Source organism: Myxine glutinosa, chromosome 13, assembly GCF_964187855.1.
Source record: "Myxine glutinosa chromosome 13, kmMyxGlut1.1, whole genome shotgun sequence".
NCBI classification, from domain to species: Eukaryota; Metazoa; Chordata; class Myxini; order Myxiniformes; family Myxinidae; genus Myxine; species Myxine glutinosa.
Genome location: NC_136273.1, coordinates 100,066,181 through 100,081,524, shown reverse-complemented (window position 1 = coordinate 100,081,524; position 15,344 = coordinate 100,066,181). Strand labels below are relative to the sequence as shown.

At 43.2% G+C, this 15,344-nt stretch overlaps 1 protein-coding gene across 1 annotated transcript in view; it reads left to right on the top strand.

The window, feature by feature from the left end:
* The window catches only part of LOC137439145 (astrotactin-2), a 1,262,948-nt gene that overhangs the window by 1,181,348 nt on the left and 66,256 nt on the right, over nt 1-15,344 (top strand). Inside the window, exon 19 of the mRNA XM_068134866.2 lies at nt 11,226-11,377. Coding sequence (XP_067990967.2) covers nt 11,226-11,377 — 152 coding nt within the window. The remainder of the gene's footprint in view (nt 1-11,225; nt 11,378-15,344) is intronic.

Here is a 15,344-nt window from a genome sequence, read left to right as displayed (position 1 = left end):
GTGAGGCAGGAGTCTAGGAGGGGAGGGGCGAGGGGGCGTCTTGGCGGGGAGGGGTGAGGGGGTCGTTTAGGAGGGAGGGGGCAAGGGGGGAGATTTGAAAGGGATGGATGATGGGGAAGATTTGGAGGGGAGGGGTGATGGGGAAGATTTGGAGGGGAGGGGTTATGGGGAAGATTTGGAGGGGAGGGGTGAGATTGGATTTTTGAAAGTGTACGATTTATGGGAAACGAACATTTATTGCAAAATGAGTTGCTTGTGACCTTCGAGTTAAAAATACGTTTAAGGACGCTGGATGGAGGATGGAGTGCAGGAGAGTTTAGGGAATGTAGAAAAAAGGCACTATAGGAGATGGATATTTTTTTTGGGATGAATTGATTTGGTGAGCGAGTCGAAAGCAGCCTTTTAAAGAAGAAGAAGAAAAAGGTGTTATAAAATATGACGGAATACATAACTTGAGGGGAAAGTGTAAACATTGAAGGTTAATGAGTGAAAACTATCTGGGGAAATGGGGGAGAAACACGTGGTCGAAGAACGAACGAACGAATAAGAATGAATAAACGAATGATAACAGAGAAGGAAAATGTTTTTTTTTTTTTTTTTTTTTTTTTTTTTTGAGTTGAGATTTACACAAGGAAGTAGGCTATGGGTGAAAAGACTGGGAATACAGAGAACGAAAGTTATTGGATCACAAAAGACGGACCGCTGAGAGAAAAACAAAGCCTCAAGGTTGTACAGTGCACACTGTACAAGGCCTCAAGACACGACACGGCAAACAGACGATCAATTTATGAAAGATAAACACCGAGAAACAACCAAAGTTGCACACAATAACTTCACACACCGAAAGATAAATACAGTTTCGACAAAATACAATTGTGAACAGACTTAACTTCGAAAAACGTGGAGACCGTGTGGAGCTTCGAAAATCCCTGCCGCCGTCTCCAAGATCTCGCGAGATCTCAGTTAAAGTCTCAGTCAACTCTCTGTTAAAAGTGAAAAATCACTTTTGGCAAAATTTATAAAGTAGATTACATATGCTTCCTGACTATTTGTTCTATCCATTCGTTTTCATTTCAAATCCACTCCACTGTAATCTGACTTATTTTCTTCAAGCAGATAAATTTGGGTGAGAGAGCAAACACAGCCATTATGGGGTAGAGAGAGCAAGCACAGCCATTATGGGGTAGAGAGAGCAAGCAGAGCCATTATGGGGTAGAGAGAGCAAGCAGCGCCATTATGGGATAGAGAGAGCAAGCAGCGCCATTATGGGGTAGAGGGAGCAAACACAGCCATTATGGGGTAGAGAGAGCAAGCAGAGCCATTATGGGGTAGAGAGAGCAAGCAGCGCCATTATGGGGTAGAGAGAGCAAGCACAGCCATTATGGGGTAGAGAGAGCAAGCAGAGCCATTATGGGGTAGAGAGAGCAAGCAGCGCCATTATGGGATAGAGAGAGCAAGCAGCGCCATTATGGGGTAGAGGGAGCAAACACAGCCATTATGGGGTAGGGGGAGCAAACACAGTCATTATGGGGTAGAGAGAGCAAGCACAGCCATTATGGGGTAGAGAGAGCAAGCAGAGCCATTATGGGGTAGAGAGAGCAAGCAGAGCCATTATGGGGTAGAGAGAGCAAGCAGCGCCATTATGGGATAGAGAGAGCAAGCAGCGCCATTATGGGGTAGAGAGAGCAAGCACAGCCATTATGGGGTAGAGAGAGCAAGCAGAGCCATTATGGGGTAGAGAGAGCAAGCAGCGCCATTATGGGATAGAGAGAGCAAGCAGCGCCATTATGGGGTAGAGGGAGCAAACACAGTCATTATGGGGTAGAGAGAGCAAGCACAGCCATTATGGGGTAGAGAGAGCAAGCAGCGCCATTATGGGGTAGAGAGAGCAAGCAGAGCCATTATGGGGTAGAGAGAGCAAGCAGCGCCATTATGGGGTAGAGAGAGCAAGCAGAGCCATTATGGGGTAGAGAGAGCAAGCAGAGCCATTATGGGGTAGAGAGAGCAAACAGCGCCATTATGGGGTAGAGAGAGCAAACAGCGCCATTATGGGGTAGAGAGAGCAAACACAGCCATTATGGGGTAGAGAGAGCAAGCAGCGCCATTATGGGGTAGAGAGAGCAAACAGCGCCATTATGGGGTAGAGGGAGCAAACAGCGCCATTATGGGGTAGAGAGAGCAAACACAGCCAGTATGGGGTAGAGAGAGCAAGCAGAGCCATTATGGGGTAGAGAGAGCAAGCAGCGCCATTATGGGATAGAGAGAGCAAGCAGCGCCATTATGGGGTAGAGGGAGCAAACACAGCCATTATGGGGTAGAGAGAGCAAGCAGAGCCATTATGGGGTAGAGAGAGCAAGCAGAGCCATTATGGGGTAGAGAGAGCAAGCAGCGCCATTATGGGGTAGAGAGAGCAAGCAGCGCCATTATGGGGTAGAGAGAGCAAACAGCGCCATTATGGGGTAGAGGGAGCAAACAGCGCCATTATGGGGTAGAGAGAGCAAACAGCGCCATTATGGGGTAGAGAGAGCAAACACAGCCATTATGGGGTAGAGAGAGCAAGCAGCGCCATTATGGGGTCGAGAGAGCAAACAGCGCCATTATGGGGTAGAGGGAGCAAACAGCGCCATTATGGGGTAGAGAGAGCAAACACAGCCATTATGGGGTCGAGAGAGCAAGCACAGCCATTATGGGGTAGAGAGAGCAAGCAGAGCCATTATGGGGTAGAGAGAGCAAGCAGCGCCATTATGGGGTAGAGAGAGCAAACAGCGCCATTATGGGGTAGAGGGAGCAAACACAGCCATTATGGGGTAGAGAGAGCAAGCAGAGCCATTATGGGGTAGAGAGAGCAAGCAGAGCCATTATGGGGTAGAGAGAGCAAGCAGCGCCATTATGGGGTAGAGAGAGCAAGCAGCGCCATTATGGGGTAGAGAGAGCAAACAGCGCCATTATGGGGTAGAGGGAGCAAACAGCACCATTATGGGGTAGAGAGAGCAAACAGCGCCATTGTGGGGTAGAGAGAGCAAACACAGCCATTATGGGGTAGAGAGAGCAAGCACAGCCATTATGGGGTAGAGAGAGCAAGCAGAGCCATTATGGGGTAGAGAGAGCAAGCAGCGCCATTGTGGGGTAGAGAGAGCAAACAGCGCCATTATGGGGTAGAGGGAGCAAACACAGCCATTATGGGGTAGAGAGAGCAAGCAGAGCCATTATGGGGTAGAGAGAGCAAGCAGAGCCATTATGGGGTAGAGAGAGCAAACATAGCCATTATGGGGAAGAGAGAGCAAGCAGAGCCATTATGGGGTAGAGAGAGCAAGCAGAGCCATTATGGGGTAGAGAGAGCAAACAGCGCCATTATGGGGTAGAGGGAGCAAGCAGAGCCATTATGGGGTAGCGAGAGCAAACACAGCCATTATGGGGTAGAGAGAGCAAGCAGAGCCATTATGGGGTAGAGAGAGCAAGCAGAGCCATTATGGGGTAGAGAGAGCAAGCAGCGTCATTATGGGGTAGAGAGAGCAAACAGAGCCATTATGGGGTAGAGAGAGCAAGCAGAGCCATTATGGGGTAGAGAGAGCAAGCAGAGCCATTATGGGGTAGAGAGAGCAAACACAGCCATTATGGGGTAGAGAGAGCAAGCAGAGCCATTATGGGGTAGAGAGAGCAAGCACAGCCATTATGGGGTAGAGAGAGCAAGCAGAGCCATTATGGGGTAGAGAGAGCAAGCAGCGCCATTATGGGGTAGAGAGAGCAAACAGCGCCATTATGGGGTAGAGGGAGCAAACACAGCCATTATGGGGTAGAGAGAGCAAGCAGAGCCATTATGGGGTAGAGAGAGCAAGCAGAGCCATTATGGGGCAGAGAGAGCAAACACAGCCATTATGGGGTAGAGAGAGCAAGCAGAGCCATTATGGGGTAGAGAGAGCAAGCAGAGCCATTATGGGGTAGAGAGAGCAAGCAGAGCCATTATGGGGTAGAGAGAGCAAGCAGCACCATTATGGGGTAGAGAGAGCAAACAGCACCATTATGGGGTAGAGAGAGCAAGCAGAGCCATTATGGGGTAGAGAGAGCAAGCAGAGCCATTATGGGGTAGAGAGAGCAAGCAGAGCCATTATGGGGTAGCGAGAGCAAACACAGCCATTATGGGGTAGAGAGAGCAAGCAGAGCCATTATGGGGTAGAGAGAGCAAGCAGAGCCATTATGGGGTAGAGACAGCAAGCAGAGCCATTATGGGGTCGAGAGAGCAAACACAGCCATTATGGGGAAGTGAGAGCAAGCAGAGCCATTATGGGGTAGAGAGAGCAAACACAGCCATTATGGGGTAGAGAGAGCAAGCAGAGCCATTATGGGGTAGAGAGAGCAAGCAGAGCCATTATGGGGTAGAGGGAGCAAACAGCCATTATGGGGTAGAGAGAGCAAGCAGAGCCATTATGGGGTAGAGAGAGCAAACACAGCCATTATGGGGTAGAGAGAGCAAGCAGAGCCATTATGGGGTAGAGAGAGCAAGCAGAGCCATTATGGGGTAGAGAGAGCAAACACAGCCATTATGGGGTAGCGAGAGCAAGCAGAGCCATTATGGGGTAGAGAGAGCAAGCAGAGCCATTATGGGGTAGAGAGAGCAAGCAGAGCCATTATGGGGTAGAGAGAGCAAACACAGCCATTATGGGGTAGAGAGAGCAAGCAGAGCCATTATGGGGTAGAGAGAGCAAGCAGAGCCATTATGGGATAGAGAGAGCAAGCAGAGCCATTATGGGGTAGAGAGAGCAAGCAGAGCCATTATGGGGTAGCGAGAGCAAGCAGTGCCATTATGGGGTAGAGAGAGCAAACACAGCCATTATGGGGTAGAGAGAGCAAGCAGAGCCATTATGGGGTAGAGAGAGCAAACACAGCCATTATGGGGTAGGGAGAGCAAGCAGAGCCATTATGGGGTAGAGAGAGCAAGCAGAGCCATTATGGGGTAGAGACAGCAAGCAGAGCCATTATGGGGTAGAGAGAGCAAACACAGCCATTATGGGGAAGAGAGAGCAAGCAGAGCCATTATAGGGTAGAGAGAGCAAACACAGCCATTATGGGGTAGAGAGAGCAAGCAGAGCCATTATGGGGTAGAGAGAGCAAGCAGAGCCATTATGGGGTAGAGGGAGCAAACACAGGCATTATGGGGTAGAGAGAGCAAACAGAGCCATTATGGGGTAGAGAGAGCAAACACAGCCATTATGGGGTAGAGAGAGCAAGCAGAGCCATTATGGGGTAGAGAGAGCAAACACAGCCATTATGGGGTAGAGAGAGCAAGCAGAGCCATTATGGGGTAGAGAGAGCAAACACAGCCATTATGGGGTCGAGAGAGCAAGCAGAGCCATTATGGGGTAGAGAGAGCAAACACAGCCATTATGGGGTAGAGAGAGCAAGCAGGGCCATTATGGGGTAGCGAGAGAGCAAACACAGCCATTATGGGGTAGAGAGAGCAAGCAGAGCCATTATGGGGGTAGAGAGAGCAAGCAGAGCCATTATGGGGTAGAGAGAGCAAACACAGCCATTATGGGGTAGAGAGAGCAAACACAGCCATTATGGGGTAGCGAGAGCAAACACAGCCATTATGGGGTAGAGAGAGCAAACACAGCCATTATGGGGTAGATAGAGTAAGCAGAGCCATTATGGGGTAGAGAGAGCAAACACAGCCATTATGGGGTAGAGAGAGCAAATAGAGCCATTATGGGGTAGAGAGAGCAAGCAGAGCCATTATGGGGTAGAGAGAGCAAACACAGCCATTATGGGGTCGAGAGAGCAAGCAGAGCCATTATGGGGTAGAGAGAGCAAACAGAGCCATTATGGGGTAGAGAGAGCAAACACAGCCATTATGGGGTAGAGAGAGCAAGCAGAGCCATTATGGGGTAGAGAGAGCAAACAGAGCCATTATGCGGTAGAGAGAGCAAACGCAGCCATTATGGGGTAGAGAGAGCAAGCAGAGCCATTATGGGGTAGAGAGAGCAAGCACATCCATTTTGGGGTAGAGAGAGCAAGCACAGCTATTATGGGGTAGAGAGAACAATCACAGCCATTTTGGGGTAGCGAGACCAAGCAGAGCCATTATGGGGCAAACAGAGCATACAGAGCTATTATGGGGTAGCGAGAACAATCACAGCCATTTTGGGGTAGAGAGAGCAAGCACAGCTATTATGGGGTAGAGAGAGCAAGCACAGCTATTATGGGGTAGAGAGAGCAAGCACAGCCATTTTGGGGTAGCGAGACCAAGCAGAGCCATTTTGGGGTAGAGAGAGCAAGCACAGCTATTATGGGGTAGCGAGAGCAAGCACAGCTATTATGGGGTGGAGAGAACAAGCACAGCCATTTTGGGGTAGAGAGAACAATCACAGCCATTTTGGGGTAGAGAGAACAATCACAGCCATTTTGGGGTAGAGAGAACAAGCAGAGCTATTATGGGGTAGCGAGAGCAAGCAGAGCTATTATGGGGTAGAGAGAGCAATCACAGCTATTTTGGGGTAGAGAGAGCAAGCAGAGCCATTTTGGGGTAGAGAGAGCAAGCAGAGCCATTTTGGGGTAGAGAGAGCAAACAGAGCCATTATGGGGTAGAGAGAGCAATCACAGCTATTTTGGGGTAGAGAGAGCAATCACAGCCATTTTGGGGTAGAGAGAGCAAGCAGAGCCATTATGGGGTAGAGAGAGCAAACAGAGCCATTATGGGGTAGAGAGAACAATCACAGCCATTTTGGGGTAGAGAGAACAATCACAGCCATTTTGGGGTAGAGAGAGCAAGCAGAGCTATTATGGGGTAGGGAGAACAATCACAGCCATTTTGGGGTAGAGAGACCAAGCAGAGCCATTATGGGGTAGAGAGACCAATCAGAGCCATTTTGGGGTAGAGAGAACAATCACAGCCATTATGGGGTAGAGAGAGCAAGCACAGCCATTTTGGGGTAGAGAGAGCAAGCACAGCTATTATGGGGTAGAGAGAGCAAGCAGAGCCATTATGGGGTAGAGAGAGCAAGCACAGCCATTTTGGGGTAGAGAGAGCAAACACAGCCATTATGGGGTAGAGAGAGCAAGCAGAGCCATTATGGGGTAGAGAGAGCAAGCACATCCATTATGGGGTAGAGAGAGCAAGCAGCGCCATTATGGGGTAGAGAGAGCAAGCACAGCTATTATGGGGTGGAGAGAAGAATCACAGCCATTTTCGGGTAGAGAGACCAAGCAGAGCCATTATGGGGTAAACAGAGCATACAGAGCTATTATGGGGTAGCGAGAACAATCACAGCCATTTTGGGGTAGAGAGAGCAAGCACAGCCATTTTGGTGTTGAGGGCTCTGTCAAGTTGGATGGGGAGTGTCGGTGAACAGCAATCTTCAAGTATTTCCACAGATTTTCAATAGGATTCAAGTCTGGGAAACTCACGGATTTTCACGATCTTGCTCTGAAGCCATTCCTGTATTGCTTTGGCTGTTTGCTTGGGGTCATTGTCCTGTTGGAACGTAAATCTTCGCCACAGTCTCAGGTCTTTTTCACTCTGAAGCAGGTCTCCTCAATCTCCTCAAGGATTTGCTGTATTTGGCTCCATTCATTGTTCCCTCTATCCTTACAAGTCTCCCTGCCGCTGAAAAGCATCCCCATAGCATGATGCTGCCACCACCATGATTCACGGTAGGGATGGCGTTAGATGGGTGATGGATGGGTGATGGTGCTCAGTTTTCGCCAAACAGCATTTTGTATTCAGGCCAAATGTATTCAGAGCTCGGTGCTTCAATGTCACTCAAGATACATTTCTTCCATTCTCATCTGGAGTTCTTTCCACAAAATCTTGGCGATGTCAGTGATGAACATGGAGAAAGGTTTCACCAGGAAATTGCCATCATGGAGACTCGATATCAAGGCCGATTCAATCCAAACATGATGGGCGACTACTGTTGGACTTTACGCGTGAAAGTGATTGCTCCTACAAACGCAAAAGTAAAGTTCAGAAGCACTTTTAATGTGATGTAAATAAAAACTTAAAGTTCATATTATTTTTTGTGATCTTTTATAAAGTTCATATTATTTTTGGAGATTTACATTTTTTTATGTGATGCAAATAAAAACTTTAATTTCATATTATTTTTCAGATATTTTATAAAGTTAATATTATTTTTGGAGATGTACATTTTAGTATGTGATGTAAATAAAAACTTAAATTTCATATTATTTTTCAGATATTTTATAAAGTTAATATTATTTTTGGAGATGTACATTTTAGTATGTGATGTAAATAAAAACTTAAATTTCATATTATTTTTTGTGATATTTTATGAAGTTCATATTATTTTTGGAGATTTACATTTTAGTATGTGATGTAAATAAAAACTTAAATTTCATATTATTTTTGAGATATTTTATAAAGTTAATATTATTTTTGGAGATGTACATTTTAGTATGTGATGTAAATAAAAACTTAAATTTCATATTATTTTTTGTGATATTTTATAAAGTTCATATTATTTTTATTTTATTTTATAAAGTTCATATTATTTTTGGAGATTTACATTTTTTAATGTGATGTAAATAAAAACTTAAAGTTCATATTATTTTTTGTGATATTTTGTAAATTTCATATTATTTTTGGAGATTTACATTTTTTTATGTGATGGAAATAAAAACTTGAAGTTCATATTATTTTTTGTGATATTTTATAAAGTTCATATTATTTTTGGTGATTTACATTTTTTTATGTGATGTAAATAAAAACTTAAAGTTCATATTATTTTTTGTGATATTTTGTAAAGTTCATATTGTTTTTGGAGATTTACATTTTTTTATGTGATGTAAATAAAAACATTAAGTTCATATTATTTTTTGTGATTTTTATAAGGTTCATATTATTTTTGGAGATTTACATTTTTTTATGTGATGTAAATAAAAACTTAAAGTTCATATTATTTTTTGTGATATTTTATAAAGCTCATAATGTTTTTGGAGATTTACATTTTTTTATGTGATGTAAATAAAAACATTAAGTTCATATTATTTTTTGTGATATTTTATAAAGTTCATTTTTTTTGTGATATTTTATAAAGTTCATATTATTTTTTGTGATATTTTAAAAAGTTCATATTATTTTTTGTGATATTTTATAAAGTTCATTTTTTTTTGTGATATTTTATATAAAGTTCATATTATTTTTTGTGATATTTTATAAAGTTCATATTATTTTTTGTGACAATAAATAGACTTATTGAGACTGAATCAAAAAATTTGCATCCTCTAAAGATTTTTTTCCACACTTATGATGTACTACGTCAAGGTTACGTGATGGCGAAACTTTAAGGTCAGATTCGGATTCGTGGGCACCAAATTAGTTATAAACAGTTGAAAATAAGTCAGAACCAACTTGGCCGTTGACCAGTGTTATAGTACCCCCTTGTCGCCCAATGCATTTTCTAACAGTTAAACCAAGTTCTGGGCGTAAACCAATTTTCAGTTCGACTCTCTAAAGAAGAGAAGAAAACGTAGAATTACAGAACGGATCTTTTTGGTTTGGTCAATTTTGTATTTAAAACAATGCCTAAAAGTTTAATCAATGTTATTACCTTCGCCACCAAAGGTGGATGGAGGTTATGTTTTCACTCCTATCTGTCTGTCCGTTTGTCTCTCTGTCTGTTTATTTGTGAACAAAATATCTCAAAAGGTTGTGGACGGATTCGGACGAAAATTGGCAGAGATGTAGCGAATGTGACAATGACTAAATGATTAGATTTTGGTGAAGATCCGGATTTGGATCCGGCTACTATAATATTTTTAGTGATTCTTCATCATTGGTAGATAGGGCCAAAAACGATACATAGCAGGATATCTCAAAAAGTTGTGGATGGATTATTTTGATTAAACGTGATTCTGTATTGTGATTTTCTTGTCTACTCTGGGATACACAACGTAAACTGTTCACCTGGAGGAGGTATGCTCCCTACTGAGTGTCGTTCTAGTTGGTGATTGAATTCAGTGACCAGATATGCAAATCCTCTTCAAATTTCAACAAGTCGATCGGATGAAAATTGAGCATTTACAAAATATGACGAATTTGGTGACCTTTGGCCTCTGTTGATGTATTAACCTTTTGAGCCCAAAAACAATAGGCTTCTTGCTTATGACCAACTCTACCATTTGGTGAAGTTTCGTGAAGATTGGTTGAAAATTGTGACCTGTAGGCGACTGACTTACAGACAGACAGACAAGCAAACAGACAGACAGACAAACAGACAGAATAACGCACAAAACCAACCAATATACTTGAAAAATCTTCGATTTTCGCAAGTAACAAACGGATTCAAATGCAATACCCTCTCCTCAGTCGAGGATAACTAGTATAAAACCGTCAAAAATGACGGGTTGGAACAGTTTTGAGGGTACAGCCACGTGAGCATGCCAACGTCTGAAATCTGGGCCTAGTGTCAGGTGTGCTCATATCATCTTTATTTATTAGACATCCTGCAGACGTAAATTAACACTCGTTTTACTCTGCGCCCATCGGACATCATGTGCAGCAAATTTCACCTCCCTGTGCTTTTTATTTATTGTGATTTAAAAAATATCGCTTCTGTACACCGACCTTGAGGCTCAGTTTGCAAGCCACCGTCTACAATTCCAATTTAAGAGGCATAATTATTCTTATTTTGGGTCTTCGGAGTCTTTGGGGTCTTTGTGTCCATGGGGTCTTTTGTGTCATTGGGGTCTTTTGTGTCCTCTGGGTCATTTGGGTCCTCAGGATCTTTTGGGTCTTCAGTGTCTTTTGTGTATTTTGGGTCTTCTGGTTCATCGGCTCTTCTGGGTCATTTGAGTATTTTGGGTCCTCAAGGTCTTTTGAGTCATTTAAGTATTTTGGGTCCTCAAAATCGATCTTTGGGGTATTTAAGGGTCTTTGGGGTATTTTGGGTCTGCAGGGTCTTTTCGGTCTTCTGGCTCTTTTCGATCTTTCCAGTCTTCGGGGTTTTTTGGGGTGTTTGGGATATTTTGGGTCTTGGGTTTTTTTTTTGGTCCTTGGGGTCTTTTGGGTCGTCTGGGTTGGTATATGGCCAACCAGGCGGAGGTATAAAAATCCCAGCAGTAACGAATTATTAATATTATCATTCAGTTTTGCTTTTTGATGTTGCTGTCATGTGTATATGTTTTGCAAACTTTACATAAATTTGGGTCAATCTTTCTCACTGTTGGTCGACTGTTCATAAAAAAATTCGTCTTCCACCTATTCGTAGCCTCCACCTCTCTGCTGCCCTGGAGCCGACAAGCACACTCGTGGCATTTGAGTGGGAAGATCTTGAGCAACCTATTGGTTCCAAGATCATTGACTACCTGATTCAATATGATGCTCTGGGGGAGGCAGGAGCTGGACCTGATACTCATTGGGGTGAGTAATTTTCTAATTCTACCGGGGTTTTTAAGTCATTCTACACCATTAAGAGATAGACCAAAAACGATATATAGCACGATATCTCAAAATGTTACGTGTGGATTCGGACGAAACTTGTTGGACACGTTGGATGTGTGATGAGGACAAATCGATTCGATTTTGGTGAAGATCCCAAATGGGATCCTGCCCAGCAGTGGGATACAAAACGTAAACTCTTCAGCCTGGTAGAGGTACTGTATGTGTTCTACTGAATACCAGTCTAGCTTTGGTCTGTAATACAGTATATTGTGCCATTTGTGTTTATACATTCCTCACCCTACAACTATCTTCATGACCCCCACCCTCCCAAAATATATTGTCGCGTTCCCGGGGTGAACACCCATGGAGACGAATAGCCGGTCAACTGGGGGATTGCCCCCCAAAATAAGTATTTGCTCTTTTCTGTGAAACTACATACACAATTTCAATGAAACTTCACCACAACCTTCATCGCCTGTGATGTACCAATATTTGGTCAAGGCATTAGACAAATTAGGGTCTGAGGAGGTACACAGGATGGGGGGGGGGGGGGGGTTGGGGGTAGAGGTTGCCCCCAAAAATAGGTATTTGTTTGTTTGTTTGCTTAAAGTGTTATGATTATGTTAGTATGATTCTAGATGCTGCCCTGTCATCTTGCAACCATTGAAATTGGTTTAAAATACCTATAGTCAGTGTAGTATACTGTTTATTCTACCAGGTGAGCACCAGGGGTATTTCCCCTATGTTGTTAAATTCCATTATTAAAAGGAGTTTAGGGGTCTGCAGCATCCAATCTTGCACATACTAATAGGTACTTTTGGCATACACTAACACGTATTGACGTCATCAAGAATGAGGCAGACACAAGGTAACCAACAATGAGAGAGTAAGGTGGGGAAAAGGTGGCGCAAGGTCCTTTGGCATTCTCTGGGGGAGGACTTTGTTATCTGGGAGGGGAGGACGCAAGGAGCCATCGTCTCACACCTGGTTCCTGAAGCGGTCTATTTTGAGTCTGGCGTCTACCCTGTGCATCGGACAAAGGGATGTCTTGCTCATAATATTGTCTTGTTGTATCGGTGTGATCTGTGGTGCCTATTGGGATCGGAATTGCTTTATTTCCAATCATTGTACATCCAGTCACGTGAAAAAGTAAGTACACCCCATGTAAAGTTTTGACTTTTTCAACATATTTCAACATACAGCTATTTGATCTTCATTTCAACAATATTGATAGATAAAGGTGATATAATATAACAAATATCATGAAACATTTACATTTTGTCCATTGTATAATATAAATAAACATAAGTGCAAATTTCGCATGTGGAAAAGTAAGTACACCCTTGGCTCTAATCAGTGGTATTGCCCCCTTTGGAAGAAACAACTTCAAGTAGACGTTTCTTATAACTGTCTACCTGTCTCTGACATCGACTGGGAGAAATTTTTGCCCACTCCTCCAAGCAGAATTCTTTCAGCTGTGCGATGTTTGAGGGGTTTCTTGCATGCACAGCTCGTTTCAAATCCCCCCACAACATCTCGATGGGATTTAGATCCGGGCTTTGACTTGGCCATTCCAGAACCCTCCATTTCTTTCTTTTCAGCCATTCCTTGGTGGATTTACTGGTATGTTTAGGGTCATTGTCATGTTGCAAGGTCCACCTTCGGTTGAGCTTCAACTTTCCGACAGATGGCCTCACATTATCCTCAAGCACCCTCCGGTACAATGAAGAATTCATAGTGGATTCTATGATGGTGAGCTGCCCAGGCCCTGATGCACCAAAGCTGCCCCAAACCATAATATTTCCACCACCATGCTTTACAGTTGGTATCAGGTTCTTGTGGTCAAATGCTGTCTTTGGTTTTCGCCAAACATGTCTTGTGGTACTGTGGCCAAATAGCTCGACGTTTGACTCATCTGTCGATAGCACATTGTTCCAGATGTGCTGGTCTATGCCTAGGTGTTCATTGGCAAACTTTCGTCTTGCCCTGATGTTCTTTCTGGACAGCAAAGGTTTCCTCCTGGCACACCTCCCATGTCGATCAAATTTGTGCAGCCTCTTTCTGATGGTAGACACGTGCACTTTGACATCAACAGTGGCAAGAGCTACCTGTAGGTCCTGTGATGACATTCTGGGGTTCTTAGAGACTTCTTTCAGCATCTTGCGGTCTGCTCTCGGGCTGAACTTGCTGGGGCGGCCTGGCCTGAACAAGTTGGCAGTTGTTTGGAATCTTCTCCACTTGTAGATGATCTTCCGGACAGTCGAATGATTGATTTCAAATTGTTGGAGATCCTTTTAAATCCCTTCCCAGACTCGTAGGCATCTATAACCTTCTTTCTGAAGGCCTCAGAGAGCTCTTTTGATCTCGGCATGGTGACGCCGCACACTTCAACACCAAAGAGCAAACCAAACTAAATGTCTGAGGTTAAAATAAGACAGGTTCCTCCAAGATCCTCTCTAACGATGTTCTAATCATTTGCACCTGAGCTGGTGCACCTGATTCTAATTTTAGGTATTTGAAGTTGTGATAAATGTAGGGGTGTACTTACTTTTTCCACATGCGAAATTTGCATTTATGTTTATTTAAATTATACAATGGACTACAAAATGTAAATGTTTCATGATATTTGTTATATTATATCACCTTTATCTATCAATATTGTTGAAATGAAGATCAAATAGCTGTATGTTGAAATATGTTGAAAAAGTCAAAACTTTACATGGGGTGTACTTACTTTTTCACTTGACTGTATGTTTGAATATTGCCATTTACCACCTTGTGTCCTTTGACTCTCTTGGTTTGTTCCGTTTTTGTTTTTAGCGTCTTGTTACCCTCTTCCCTGTTTACTTTACAAATAAATCCTTCAAGAAGGTGACATATTTCCCCACATTTTCTAACTGGGATCTTGCTTGCTCCCCCTCACTTTAAAAAGTACACTGTAAAATCAACACTTCCGTGTGCTTGCCAATTGAAATATAAGTTGGTTTACTTGGAAACCTAATTTTGGCAGGTGCCTTTAGCGGTTTCCTTGGTCATGCGCACCTCTGATGCATTTGTGATTCTCCAATTATTTTGATCCTTCCTAATCGTGCATCAGGCCTGTTGTCTTATTGACATCATTTAATGCCGTCCAGGTGATGCGTCACCAGGTTGTCTTCCCACTTATATACCGGTGAAGTAATTCCACTTCATTACACATTTTGACTTGTATATCAAATTGTTGTAAAATGCAGCTTGAAGAAAAAAAAACTGTATTCGTCTTAAAATCCAAATTAAATTTGCCTAATTCAACAATTATTTATTTAATTTGAGATGAGATGTCTGCATGTCTGTATATAGTGTACATATTTCCACTTTAGCCTCCACTGGGTGTTCCAAATATTTCACACTTGTCCAAGACAGCTAAAGACGTTAAATGTAGAGTATTTACAACAACAGTACAAATACATTAACAAAACGTCTTCCTAATTGCATTTACTTGTGCATATTGAAAGTTGAACAAAGATGACATTATGCACATCTGCTTTGTAGAACTTTTTCAAAGTTCCATGTATTACTGCAAATTTGGGAATATCCTCCTGTGTGAACAATCTCTCATTTATTAATACATTTCAGTTTTGATTCCATGCCACCTCGTCGTTTTCATTCCACATGGTGGCCCGAAAGTCCCTTTACCCTGGTAAATGTCTCGCACCTCCCTCCACCTCATGCGGTAACGATGACTCAGGTGAATGATGGAGCACGGACACATACAATGACTCATGAGTAATTATTGTAAGTACCACACAATAAATCCTGTACATTAAAATTGTTTAAGAACGAATGCTTTACTGGAGAGGGGTAAAGGGACTTTCGGGCCACCATGTACAATCCAAATTTTAACAAATGTTTCTTTTTATTAAGACAAATCCCTCTGCTGCTACTTCCCCTCGCAGGTACAAACGAC